Genomic DNA, 15,012 nt, shown 5'->3' with positions numbered 1-15,012 from the left:
TTTCTTTTTCAATTATTTATCCAATTCCCTTTTCAAAGTTATTATTGAATCTGCTCCCAGTTTGAATCAGGCAGTGCAGTTCAAATAATAACAACTTGCTGCATGAACTTTTTCCCCCCATGTCACTTCTGATTCTTTTGCCAATAACCTTAACTGTATCCTCTGGTTACTGACCCTTCTATCACTGAAAATAGATGCTCCTTTTTTACTCTTATCAAAACCTTTCAAGATTTTCAACAACTCTATCACATCTCCCCTTAATCTTCTCTGCTTTATGGAGAACAATCCCAGATTTTCTAGTCTCTCCACATAAGTGATGTATTAGAGTTACTCTCTAAGGTCTTTACATCCTTCCTAAAGTGTGGTACCCAGAATTGGCCACAATACTTCAGATGGGGCCCACACCAGTGTTTTATAGCATAACTTTCTTGCTTTTGTACTCTATCCCTCTATTTATAAAGCCAAGGATCCTGCATGCCTTTTTAACAGCCTTCTCAACTTGACCTGCCACTTTCAACGATTTGTGTACGTACACCTCCAGGTCTATCTGTTCCTGCACCCACTTTAGAATTGTACCCTTTAGTTTATATTGCCTCTTCTCATTCTTCCTACTGAAATAAATCACTTCACACTTCTCTGCGTTCAATTTCATCTGCCATATGTCTGCCCATTTCACCTGTCTGTCTACGTCCTCCTGAAGCCTGTTACTAACCTCCTCACTGTTTATATTATTAAAAATTAAATCCACAGGAATGATTACAGGCAGTTATCCCCTCTTAGGGTTCATAGCATGATTATAAATCACTTTCACAGTTAATGCTGATACCTAATCCATTGAAAAGGTTACTGCCTGGTATTTATTATTTACATATAATACATTTTTATGAAAGAGATAATCAATTCACACATCAGAAAGTGCAATGTTTCTACATAACTCTGCAATTTCAGTGTCAGATATTTGTTCTTCTGCATCAGTTGCCTCAAAATGTTCTTCATTGCTGACAGCCTCTTGCCTGGGCACTCAGCCTCTCTCAATATTCTATTGAACATATTTGTAAACAAGGAGAAAACTTCTACCTGGTATATCTACACTTATGGTTATGACACATGCAGCCTCTCTAGCCTTCTTTGGAGCTTACATAGCTACATTTGTGCATTATTGGACGGGTGACCCACGGATTACTCGCTGAACCAAGGGTTAACGTTCTTGGATAATACATGCAATCCTGTAGAAATAATGTTATCTCAAGCACTGGCTTGTAAAAGGCATAAGTGATGACCAGCCAAGCCAGTCTTTTCATAAATGTGATGTGGCGACCTGAAGGGTCTGGAGCTGGCTTAAGGGGCTAATAGGATAGTAGAATTGCTTGATGTGTTGATGTGATGAGAACCTGTGATTATTCCATCACGTGTAAGTCAGAATGACCTTTTAATTAATGCTGTAGCTATGTTAGTAACAAGCCATTGTAATTGCAAGGCATGACGGGAAGCTTAGCCATTGGTAAGCTAAAAATGTTAAAACTGCAGGCTTCAGCCGTTTAGAACAAAGGATAATAAGTTGAATTTGTGACTTCAGATATGGTGGTTGAAGAATCACAGAAAGTGAGATGTAAAGGCATTGAAACTGAAACATTTGAGATAACGGAAAGCATCTTTCAAAGCCGACATGCTAGATTCTGTTCTAGTTATGGAAGAGACATGGGCATAGTCATTAATCTGTCACAGTGACAGGGCCAACGGTTGTGCAGCTGTCAGTCACAGTCGGTTGAGCAGCTGTCAGTCACGTCAGTTGAGCAGCTGTCAGTCACAGTCGGTTGAGCAGCTGTCAGTCACAAACATATATGGACATTTCTTATCTTTGTAAATTGTCAATCTTATGCTTCCGCCCCAATCATGCATAAAATCTGATGTAATTGTTTGATCGGAGAGAGTCTTTGCTTTGCTAAAGATCTCGCCCCTGTTTGCTTGTAATAAAGTTTTTCATATCATAGACTACCCATGATGCCGGGTGGTTTCTTTCCACAAGAACTTGGCATAGTCGGCAGAATCCGCTGGTAGTACTGAAAATAGGGCACCGTTCCGTGACCAACAGACAAATAGGGTGAGTACGTCAATTTATACCACCCAGTTGTCAGGTCCGAGGGCACAGAATGATCCCCCGGATTATCGAGGATCTCAAACTGAACAGAGTCCTGGTGACTGTCATGTGAGAAAGAAGGGGCAACGTTATGACGCTGCCGTCGGGCGGGACCGGGGGAGGGAGCTCAAAGGGTGACTCCCTGGGGATAGGAGATCCTCGCGTACCGACAGTAGGGCGAGACCAAGGGAGGGAGTTCAAAGGGTGACTCCCTGGGGATAGGAGATCCTCGCGTACCGACAGTAGGGCGAGACCAGGGGAGGGAGTTCAAAGGGTGACTCCCTGGGGATAGGAGATCCTCGCGTACCGACAGTAGGGCGAGACCAAGGGAGGGAGTTCAAAGGGTGACTCCCTGGGGATAGGAAATCCTCGCCATTTAAAAGTTTGAAAGTTTTCAGTTTGTATGAAAGTGTGTCTTTTTTTTTGGAAATTTTCCTGACTGTGTATCTTAAAGAATTTTTAATTTGTCTGAAAGCCTGTCTTTTAAAGAAATACTGAGTATGTTTGTTTTAGCTCCGCGCACCTTTTTGGACATAGAGCAGAAAGCTTTTTTTAACCCTTTTATCATGGATGTGGGAATTTTTATGAAAGTGTGGATAAATTGTGTTTTAAAATGTACATTGTGTACCTAGAATTCAATTACATTTTAAGTTAGAAATGCAAGTGTGGATTTATTTTCATTATGAGTTATGGAGCGAAAATGTCCGCATGGAAGAGGTAAAACAGAGTGGAGAAAGGGAAGGTCCACAGTGGAATATGATAACTGCGGGAAAGTGGGACACATTAAACAACAATGTTGCGCAAAGGGCGGAGGGAGCCAAGGATAGGCTTCCTGGCAGCAGTCAGGGACAGCGTCATCTACACCCTCAATAACCACCCTCACCCCGCATCAGATCCTGGAGATAATTAAACTGGCCTCTAAGGTCGATAAATAGGTCGCCTTGGCCCCCTCAGGGGGCTCAGGCGACCCCTGGATATACACTACAGCATTGTTAAGGGGCCGGCAGTGTGAGATGCTGGTGGATACGGGAGCGGCTGTATCGATAGCTGACCAACCTTTAGCAACTACTAATAAGACAATGTACATAACTGGGGTAGGAGGCAAATCAGTTAAGGCAAGAATGAGTGAATCACAATTGTTGGAATTGGGAGGAATTCTAATACCGGTCCACTTCTGGGCGTGTCCGAACAACAAGGGAAGAATATTGGGGATTGACATATTACGAGAAGCGGGAGCTATAATTGAGGGGGAGGTCGTGTGGCGGACTGGCCGAGGAACCAGAATGCACAGCCACGGACCGAGAGCCGTAACCCAACATACCGCCTGGCTGGCTTCCGCTACCCTTATGACCCAGGACTGGACGACTGAGGGCATCCTTGGGCTTGTGTGTTCCCAATTTCTGGAGGTCTGGGCTCGACACAAACAGGATTGGGGGAGGGTCAATATGACACCCGTCGTGGTCGAGTGGGAAACCCACAAACCACATAAACAATAACCTATTAAACCAGAGGCAAGATCAGTGGTGCGGGCAATAGTTCAGGAATTACTGAAGGAAGTTTTATTAAAAAAGATCATTTAATAACGAACTCACCAGTATGGCCGGTTAGGAAACCGGATGACTCTTGGCACCTTACGATAAACTATACGGCGCTAAATAAATGCATCCCGAGACTGCACCCGATTGTAGCGAGTCCGGCCACTATTTTCAATGGTTTAAGCTCAGAACATAACATTTTAACAGTATTAGATGTCTCCAATGGATTTTGGAGCCTGCCCTTGGCTCCGGAGTCACTAAGCAAGTTTGCATTCACTATGGCAGCCGGCAGTATACTTGGACTTGGCTGCCACAGGGATTCCACAATAGTCCCGCTATATTCCACCAAGCAATGGCCCAAGCCTTGGCTGACGTGAACTTGGCCCCGTACGGGAGTACAGTGCTTCAGTACATAAGAACAAAAGAATTTGGAGCAGGAGTAGGCCATCTGGCCCTTCGAGCCTGCTCTGCCATTTAATAAGATCATGGCTGATCTAATCTTAGGCTCAGCTCCACTTCCCTCCCCAAAACCCTTCATTCTCTTATTGCTTAAATATTTGTCTATCTCCACCTTAAACATGTTCAACGACCGCGCCTCCACAGCTCTCTAGGGCAGAAAATTCCACAGATTTACGACTCTCTGAGAGAAGAAATTCCTCCTCATCTCAGTTCTAAATGGGCGACCCCTTATTCTTAAACTATGCCCCCTAGTTTTGGATTCCCCCATGAGTGGAAACATCCTCTCTGCATCTACCTTGTTGAGTCCCCTGAAATGATTATAGGCCCAACCTGCTCAACCTTGCTTCATAAGTCAACCCCTTCAGCTCCGGGGTTGACTTATGAAGAATCAACCTAGTGAACCTTCTCTGAACTGCCTCCAATGCAAGTATATCCTTTCTTAAATAAAGAGACCAAAACTGTACGCAGTACTCTAGATGTGTCCTCACCAATACCCTGTAGAGTTGTACAGGACTTCCCTGCTTTTATACTCCATCCCCCTTGGAATAAAGGCCAACGTTCCACCTGCATACTAACTTTTTGTGTTTCATGCACAAGGACCCCCAGGTCCCTCTGTCCTGCAGCATTTTGTAGCTTTTCTCCATTTAAATAATAATTTGCTTTTGTATTTTTCTTGCCAAAATGGATAACCTCACACTTTCCCACGTTAGGTTATCCACGTGGGTGATTTACACTTAATATCGAAAGGTTAAGAGCAGTGTCGGATAGCCGAAGAGCTGTGTGGGAAGCGCTGCTTATCCCAAAGGATAAGTCCATACAGATTGTCAAGGACGGTGGATTAAACTCCGCAGGCGCCATATTAACGGAAGGTGAGGGACATCAGTGTGAGCTAGCAGTAGAGGATGAAGAAAGTTGTGGGGTAAAAGATAGCCCACTTGAAGGGGAATGTGAAGTAATGTTTATCGATGATTCCAGGAAATTTATAAGTGGTACACCCCACACGGGGTGGGCAGTCGTGAGGAAGGATGGTTGGGTAGTCCGACAAGGGGCACTGGAAGGCGGGGATTTCGCCCAGGTAGCGGAACCGGTAGCCCTCATTGAAGCATTACAGGCTTGCCAAGGGAAACGAGTAAATATTTACACTGATAGTCATTAGGCGTTTGGCGTAGTCCATGACTATATGGCCTCATGGGCCCGCAGGGGGTTTGTAACATCCTCAGGGGGCCACATTAAACATGAAGCATTAGCGAAGGCACTGGTGGAGGCCGCAGGGCTCCCACTGGAGGTGGCAGTAGTTAAGGTAAAAGTGCATCAGAGGGGAGGGGATTGGATACAGAAAGGAAATGAATGGGCTGGCATGGAGGCTAAAGAGGCCGCCGAAAATATGCCCCCTTCTCCAGCCTCAATGGCAGCTTGCGTCATCGGACCAGAGGAAGTAAGTATGCTGCAGCTGCACAGGGATACGTCAAAGGAAGAGAGAGCGGTATGGAAGAGACTTGGGGCAAAGGAAGATGTGACTGGAGTGTGGAAATTGGAAGGGGTAGAACAGGTGGTAGCCTGAGTGTATTAGGCAGAATCTACTGAGAATCTATCACAGGGATATACATCAGGGAAAGCATGGGATGGTACACTTACTAAGGAAGTATTAGTGGTGGCCGGGAATGGGCAGAGATGTGGCAAAGCATGACCAGGGGTACTTGATCTGTGCGCAGTATAACTCAAGGAAGGGAATCAAGGTCCATATGGGAAATCAGCTGAGGCCGAAGGGATCGTGGGAGAATCTACAAATTGACTTCACCAGTCCCCTTCCAAAGAGCAGAGGAAAAACTTACTGTCCAGTGATAATGGACCATTTCACCCGTTGGGTGAAGGCCTTTTCAACACAAAATTGTACTACCGATACCGCTGCAAGAATTTTAGCGGAGGAAGTGATACCTCAATGGAGGGGTCCCTCTACAAATAAATTCAGCCAGGGGACCCACTTTATGGTTAGTGTCATGAAAAGGACATGTCAGTTATTGGGGGTAAAACAGAGGTTCTATGGGCCCAAATTTGGCCCTCCAGTTTTTTCGGCGCACCTCCGAGCCCCCTGCCGACATTTTAGATCAGAAGCAGCGGCAAAAAAAAACTTGCGATCATGGCCGATTCTCGGGCTGTCTGTGGAGCTGGTGTGGCGCAGAACAAAGAGAGGGGGGCGGAGCTAGGTCCCGGCGCTGAAAACAGTGCGGAGACCTCTGCATATGCAAGCTAGAGTCTGCGCGCATGTGCAGTAGCTCCTGGCAGGCCGTTTCTGCAAACGCGCGCTGCAGGCTGTGTGGGAGGGGCTGAAACACGCCATCCCTAGCCCTGGCTGAATGGGTTCCCTCATCAACGGCTCGCTGCGTTCCCTAAGGTAGGAATTCTATTATTTATTTGTTATTTACTGATTGATTTTGGTGCTTTAGGTGCAGGGTTCCTTCTTTTTTTTATTTGTTATTTATTGATTGCTTATTACTTTGGTCTTGGTGCTTTAGAGGCAGGGTTCCTTCTATTTTATTTGTTAATTAATTGCTTATTACTTTTTGTGCTTTGTTTGGTGCTTGGTGGTGCTTTAAATGTAGTTACTTGCGCCGATTCCTTAACTGTAAGTAAGGTCTTTCTGTCCAGACAAAAGTGGACACATACGCTGCCCTAAGTTAGTTTAGTACAACTTTTTTCTGGCCAAATTAGCATAAATGGTGTAAGTGGCTGGGAACGCCCCCTTTTGAAAAAAAAAACTGACTGAACAAAAAACCTAACTAACTCACTTTCACTGGTGCAAATTAAATGGCCATATTTGCAACTGAAAAGATACACCAGAAAAATCAAGTTACACCAAAATAAACGGTGCAACTCATGGGCAAATTTGGGCCCTATATTACCACCCTCAAAGTTCCGGAATGGTAGAATGTATGAATAAGAATCTTGAAAACAGCTATAGCCAAAGCAATTGCAAGCACGGGTAAAAAAACTGGATGGATGTCCTCCCGACCATATTAATGACGCTACGAGTGACCCCCAGCCTGATGATAAGGCTGCCCCGTATGAATTGATGACTGGGAGGGCTATGAGATTACCGGAAGGAGTGATAGAAGGGGAGAGTGAAACAGGGCCGCTGAGGGATAGGATTATACGGTATATAACAGAACTGTACAAATAACTTCAAGAGAGTGGAAGTAAAACAGCAGCAAGAAGCAGCGGATCAAGATAGGCACAGATCCAAACCCGAGCCATCGGGACTCCCGAGGTTGGAAACAGGGTAATACGTGCGTATGCTTTGATACACCAGGAGGAATTAGATGGAAACATTGGTACCAGGTTAAGCCATATAATTCACATTCTGTTTCTACCAACAGGAGGGCTAGCAGCAGATCGCTTAATTATTTTATTTCAGATAAATCCATAGCTCAATGGCAGCCTGGTGGAGGGCAACAGCAGCGATCACATTCCTGACAGCCGCAACAGCATGGAAGGCATGCACATTGATAAGAGTACCTGTTTGCACCCAGGACAATATGTGCAACTGCCACAGGGAGGGCAAGGGGAGTGGGTAAAGAAACCCAATATATGGATCACGGAACAGGTCACCTCACATACCCATAAGACTAAGGTATGGAAAACAAATCCTGCGTGTAATATGGGGCAAGGATACTCGGACTCTATCGGTGACAGTAACCATGAACTGTCCGCACCCGGACAATTGGAACGTCCTCCATACGGCTGGTCTAATGAACTCGAAGTTCGTCCCAGCCCCACGTAAGCAGACCCCGTCAATCAGGTCTGGATCCCTGTCACCAGATCCAGAAGTGACAATTATACACAACTGCAAACTAGTGTGGATACGGATGGAGATATAACGGTCATCGGCATATATGATGGCATCACAGGACTGGGACATTGGTTGTACTGCTGCTTGCCGCATCCATAGCTAAGCGGAAAGGAGATGATCGTGGTCGTCAGCACCGTTAACATTGGAGCAGGATGGACTAAATTGCCCCCATTCATTTGGGAACCAGGACTTGAGGGACAATATTGCCAAGAATTGTGTAGCGATGTTATTAAGCAGTTGGGATGTACTGATATAAAATGTTTTGGCTTAACAACATGTGGATATTGAATGCCATCGCGGTGTCCCACCACGGTGTCACCTCCAGCGGATGGCAGGATCAAGGTCGGGGGCCTGAAGGCACTATTATATGATGTAACTATAGTCACTTTAGAAATAACCTACAACCTCAGCAGTATAGTGCCGGCATTGGTGACCCTTTGTAATAATCACCCAGCATTAATTACCTGGGCAAAACATAAATTGCAGCGACTACTTTGTGATTATAAGGACTGCATAGTCCCTGAAGTAGGGACCCACAAAGGGCGGCTGAGGCAGAGTATTTGGGGGGAAGTAGGTGGCTTGTTTGGAAGTGCCAACTCGGTCATAAATTCGTGGTAAATCATGGGCCTGTCTAGCTATGCCTCCTGGGTGGCGCAGGAAAGCGCCAAGGGTTCTCAGCCCAGGGTACAGAGTATGCGATGGAAGTTCAGGGAACAAGGTTACACAGAGGTATAGCAGACCGAGAGAGGCTGTAATAATGGCAACAGATTTACAGTCCATATGACATGCTGGCTTGGGACTTGATTGATATTGTCATATGCGTATAGGGAGGTCGGGAGTTTATAAGAACATAAGAAATAGGAGCAGGAGTAGGCCATACGGCCCCTTGAGCCTGCTCTGCCTTTTAATACGATCATGGCTGATCCGATCATGGACTCAGGTCCACTTCCCTGCCCGCTCCCCATAACCCCTTATTGCCTTATCGGTTAAGAAACTGCCTATCTCTGTCTTAAATTTATTCAATGACCCAACTTCCACAGCTCTCTGAGGCAGTGAATTCCACAGATTTACAACCCTCAGAGAAGAAATTCCTCCTCATCTCAGTTTTAAATAGGTGGCCCCTTATTCTAAGATCGTGCCCTCTAGTTCTAGTCTCCCCTAACAATGAAAACATCCTCTCTGCATCCACCTTGTCGCGCTCCCTCATAATCTTATACTTTTCGATAAGATCACCTCTCATTCTTCTGAATTCCAATAAGTAGAGGCCTAATCTTCTCAACCTTTCCTCATAGATCTGAGGAATGTGGAGGAAAATAAACAGGAGCTGTTGGTAACATGACCCGCAAATGGGGGGTCTACAGACACATTTAAGTTCTTAATGATGATACCACAGGCGCACAAGAATAGGACGTTTCCAGGGGGATATCAATTTGAATCTCTGAGAGTGATCAGAGACAAATTGTTTTACCGAGTAGGGGCATTTGGGTGTACCGTACCAGGCACCAATAACACCCTCCTTGTGACCACGGGCGAGTGCTACACCGAATCGGGGCATTACATAGTGTATAACTGCAATACCCTGAAACCTATAGATAATAACTCTGCAGTATCAGTCGAGCCTCTAGAAGGTGCTTCCAGGGCAGTACAAGCATCCCTGACCCAGTGGTGTCTTCTGTCTGACAAAAAGAACTACCTCTACGGAGGGTTAATATGTGTGAATAATTATACCTGCTGTCTCCATGGTGGGTTGATGAGCTGGATGTGGATGACACACCAGGGAAGGTCGTTCGGGCAGCGGTAGAGAAGGCCCTGACCACAACGATGAGATACATCCGTCAAAGTCGGTAGATCATCACTAGGGGACGGGTTCAGGTAGAGTTGGTCAAAGGAACGGCCAAGGCACTGGAGGATTCCGCCACCGATAGGTCAAAATTGCACCGCCGATCAGACCGAATGCAGTATAATTGGTGGGCGATAGGGAGAGTGGCAGCCACCATCACCTCAGTGTTTATCCTGATTATCAGTCTGTGCATCTGTTGCTACCAAAGACTCATGCTGTCACAAATGGTACAGATGGTGATGATGTCAAACAAAGGGTACACCCCATTGTCCGTAGTCACAGAACCACAGAACCAAGCTCCACAAGTGGCTCAGTTGGTAAAACCCATCTATAACGGAGCTACACAGACCAGAAGATCTCAGGTTCAATTGCTGGTCTATGCTGAGGTTGAAAATCTCAAAAGGGGTAGAGGTTAGAAATGTTACAGATGGCCTGAGCAGCTGTTGGTTGAAAATCAGCCAAATTTCCTGCTCCTGATTCTTATCCAGTAATCCTTTCTATAAAGTGCTTGTATGAACATTGAATGAGGACATGACCTAGTTCTTATATGATGGCCCCACATGTCCAGCCGCTAACATGAGGAATGGCCACTGCCAAGATGCCAGGGGATCTCTGTGAAAGTATGACTCAGGGGTTTCAGGAGAGCAAGGAACAAATATAAAAATGAAGAAAAGCACTTAGGCAGCAGCAGGTTTTTAAATAATATCCATATTTGTATAAATGTATATCTGCAGTGGCCGAGTGACACCAATCTGGTTTTAAACATAATGAACCACTGTTGCAGAAAACATAATTATTATTTTCTTTAAACCAGTCTAGTTTTATATTTTGATATTCCATAATCCTATGCTGAACACTTGGTTTACAAGAAATCAATAACTGAAATAATTAAATAGTTTCTCTAGAATGTAATTGGATGTCCATAGCTGTGTGCTACAAAGCTGGGTTTGGACTGATTTCCTAGTGTAGAATAAAGAGAGTATAGAAGGAGAGTCCTGTAGATCACTAACATCTTTACCCGTATCTACTAACAACACAATTTAATTCTAGGGATTTGTTTTGCCTCTATTATTGCCAACTTTCTACCCTTTTCTCTGCTCAAGATACTAATATAGTTCCACGGGAACCAGTTACTCTCTGGTATCTCACCCAAGTGACCTTTCTTCATACAGGAGCCTCAATAATGAGTGTCACCAGGCCATGATACCATGGGGTGAGGGTCACCACAGCGAGCTCAATCAAGTCCAATGTGACGTGGACACACCTATACTTCCAAGCAGGAATTTCTGGATAGTGATTATGAGCTAGAACCCTGGTCTTTTTTTTTAAACATAGCTCAGCGCTTGCCTTTCTTTTAAACAATTTTTTGGGTGAAATTTGCACTCATCAAGGCAAAGGGTGTAAATGGAACACTTTCCTCTCCATTGTCAGCATCAAGCACTTACAGATCAGGTACATCACTCCTCCTACTCTGCCAGAATCTCAGAAACATTCCACTTACTACACCAGTGTAAGATTTCTCCATTTCCCACATCAGCCCTCTTGCAGCCCCAAGTTGGATTGCCTATTGGTGCTGAGTTAGGAGCAAACCAATATGGGGTGGATCAAACCCAGGTCCCAGAGATGAGAAATCAAGTGCTAATGCATTGCATCATTTAGACTTTTCTCTTTTACATCTTCCCTATGGCTCACTTTTATGGTTTGATGGAGGAGCCTTTGTAAGATATTTATTTTAGACAAAAAGTCAAGAGCTTAACATTCAAAATGCTATTCTTGAGATACATTTTTTCATTCGCAGTACTTACTCTTTAATGTAATGAATACATTTTAGATTTGATTTATGATATTAAAATGTCTGCATCAGATTTACTTAAAGTATAATTACCCGTAATAAACATTGGAAATAATCTTTATAGGTTTCATGTGACATACCTGTGCAGTACTCTGCTGTATGCTGTGTCTACTGGACAAGTGCTGTCAAATTAAAGGAAACACAATTAGTAAAATGCATAATAATTGTAACAGTTTCAGATTCTAATTATATTGGATGTGATCCTTGAAATCTTGGCCGACTCCTGCAACATTTTTGGACTTCATCCAAAATGCCAAACCGCATCCGGATATTTTATCAAATTAGAAACTGTAGCACACGTGGGCTGTAGAATTTCAGAGTTTGAATTTCACAACAGCCTTCGAGAAAGGAGCATTACTGAGATTTTTAAAATTCTCGTGTTCGTACATCATTGATTGAATTTGTGCAGTTATCATACCAACAGGAAAAGGCAGAACTGGTGCCTTTTCTTCACAGATGTAAAAATAGGCTCTTCAAATAGCTAGGTGACTTTTCCACCGGCAATAAATTTTTACTCCAGATGGTTTTGCGTCTTTTTCCTTCATTTTTAGATCTCTTCCACACGCATACAAATCTCTACTGTGGAGCAGATCTGACGACGAGAACATTTGCAGATTTGCTTCAATGTCACAAACAGGACATTAAAATAATCCTGTTGGCGTGATCTTGCATATGCATACCTGCTATAAAGTTACATTTGTGACTTCACCATTCTGCACATGGACTTTCCTTGATGTCATTAGTCTGCAGGTGACCTTCCCTGATGTTTGGAGCCGTTCCATATATGTCAAAAACAGACTGTTGGCTTCTCACAATAGCCACAATAAAATGGTAGTAGAGGGAGACAACACCAACTGGTAGTAGAGGGAGACAACAAAGTTCTCCCTTCGGTGGGTCTCAGTGCCTCTGTAGGCATGTAATCTGCTTCATTCTTGTTGCAGTATAGCTCAAAGGCAGAGCTGCTATATAATAATTGGGGTATAAAATTAATAAATCCCCTCAGCCTCAAGGTAGACTATTACTAGCTGAACTTTGGTCAAAGGTGGAAAACCCACAACTGTTTTGCATAATTTCAGATGTTCTTTCAAGCTGCACTTTTACACATAGCTAACACAGGAGATGAATGTTGACCTGCACGAGTGGCTATAAATATTCCTGAAGGCGATCTTCCTGCTTTTTCATAATAAATCTTCAAATTTCATATGCTCAGTTACTCACTTTGATGGTTCTCTGTTTCAAGATCGATGATGACAAGTTAAGTTCTCCATACATATGCAGTTTACTACATTGCCTCAGTGATTTCATATGGACTGGAATTCATAAGTAGCTTAAATCTCTGCACACATCACAATACTTCCACTTACACATTGTACTTCCTTTCCACTTGCAGTTTGACAGCATAGAGGCAGTGGAAGTGTGGAAAGGTGATGGAGAAGTAATGTTGGGTGTCCATATCTGTGGATGATGTCACCAAGCGAAGTTAGTAGACAAGGAACAGAACGGGGGGCAAGCATGGATCCTTGGAGGCCTCCTGAGATTATGGCATGGGTGGCAGGGAAGAAAAGCAACTGGTACGGATGGTGTGGCTACTATTGAAGTGGAAGTGGAACCAAGTGAAGTGGAACCAAGTGAGGGCAGTCCCAGTGAATTGGACAATGGAAGAGAGGCGTTGGGGGAGGATAGTGTGATTAGCCATACTGAAGGCTGCAGAGAGGTGAAGGAGGGCGAGGGCTAATGTACCGTACCCCAGTCAGTCACAGAGAATATCATTCTTGACTTTGGTTAGAGCCATTTTGGGGGTGTAGGAGGGGTGGAAATCTAATTGGGGGGGGGGGGGATTCAAACAGGGAGTTACAGGAGAGATCTCTGCGAGCATCTTCTGACTTGTGTGACACCAGATAAAACACAAAACTCTGGTGAGTTCTGATGAAGAACCCCAGAATAAGGGCTCAATAAATGCAAGCCAAAACTAACATTAATAATATAGCAGCTTTTCATGCAAGAAACTTAAACACATACATTTGAAGTAGTTCAAATAATGGCTCAGCAGGTTCAGCTGAAGTGACTACAAAGAAAAACTAAAATACTCAAACAATCCCCCACTTACCAACCCTTTTGCCTTGCACCATCATCCCTTTTGTCAGGTAATCACTCCTGTCTCCTACCCTATCACAGACCTTCCCTTTGGTTCTTTCCTCCCTTCTCCTGCCTCTGTACTTGCTCTGTATTAGTCCTCGTCCAGGCTAACATCACCAGTATTGAAGCACTGAACACACTCGATCAGCTTCGCTGGGCAGGCCACATAGTTCGCATGCCAGATACGAGACTCCCTAAGCAAAAGCTTTATGTGGAGCTCCATCATGGTAAACGAGGCAAAGGTGGGCAGCGGCAGCATTACAAGGACACTCTCAAAGCCTCCCTGGTAAAGTGCGACATCACGACTGACACCTGGGAGACCCTAGCTGAAGACCGCCCGAGGTGGAGAAAGTGCATCCGGGAGGGCGTTGAGTTCTTCGAGTCTCAACGCAAAGTGCGTGAAGAGGTCAAGCGCAGACAGCGGAAGGAGTGCGCAGCAAACCAGCCCCACCCACCCCTTCCCTCGACGAATGTCTGTCCCACCTGTGACAGGGTCTGTGGCTCTCGTATTGGACTGTTCAGCCACCAGAGAACTCACTTTGGGAGTGGAAGCAAGTCTTCCTCGATTCCGAGGGACTGCCTATGATGATGATAACTTGCTTAAAAACTGGTACATCTCTAAACCTTTCCAGTTATGAATAAAGGTCATTGACCTGAAACGTTAACTCTCTTTTTCTCTCCACAGTTGCTGCCTGACCTGCTGAGTATTTCCAGAATTTTCATTATTATTTCAGAGATCTTCTCCTTGGTTGTTCAGAGCAACACCGGTAAGATTAGCAGCTCCTTCTTGGGTTGTAATTAGGACTTCAAATCCCATATATACATCCCAGCTCTTGGAATGTATTGATTTTCTCCAGCACTGTTGCGATAGCAGACCTTGGTGATCTATTGAGTTAATTATCCAGACATAGTTGTATATAGAGATGCGCTACAACCAGGTACTTTCTTAATAGAGTGCCAAAGAGAGGGTGAAGTGGAGTACCTTATACTGATCATTTTGTCCCTTGAAACTAAATCCGAGAAACTTCCAGTAGTATTCCCGTGTTACAACATGGAAGTCTGCATCTTTTGGGTCTGTGGCAGATAATCAGTCCCCTGGCCACATTGTCTGGATAATATTTACACTTTGTTTTAACTATCCCAGAAGGAGCATAATCTAAAGAACACCTGGTACTGAGTTTGCTTCATGGGTATTGCCCTGAGCAG

General features: G+C 44.5%; 1 protein-coding gene across 9 annotated transcripts in view; it reads right to left on the bottom strand.

Annotated features, from left to right (window-relative positions):
* Positions 1-15,012, bottom strand: part of dock3 (dedicator of cytokinesis 3) — a 1,878,236-nt gene that overhangs the window by 802,927 nt on the left and 1,060,297 nt on the right. For 8 of the 9 annotated variants that reach the window (XM_070895785.1, XM_070895788.1, XM_070895786.1 and 5 more), the window contains one exon: positions 11,751-11,792. The exons of the other annotated variant lie outside the window; for it this stretch is intronic. In XM_070895785.1, coding sequence (XP_070751886.1) covers positions 11,751-11,792 — 42 coding nt within the window. The remainder of the gene's footprint in view (positions 1-11,750; positions 11,793-15,012) is intronic. 9 annotated transcript variants of the gene reach the window in all.

The sequence above is a fragment of the Pristiophorus japonicus genome, chromosome 12, assembly GCF_044704955.1.
Source record: "Pristiophorus japonicus isolate sPriJap1 chromosome 12, sPriJap1.hap1, whole genome shotgun sequence".
Taxonomy (NCBI): Eukaryota; Metazoa; Chordata; class Chondrichthyes; family Pristiophoridae; genus Pristiophorus; species Pristiophorus japonicus.
The sequence above is the reverse complement of the archived record's forward strand: the minus strand, read 5'-3'. Positions and strand labels throughout refer to the sequence as shown.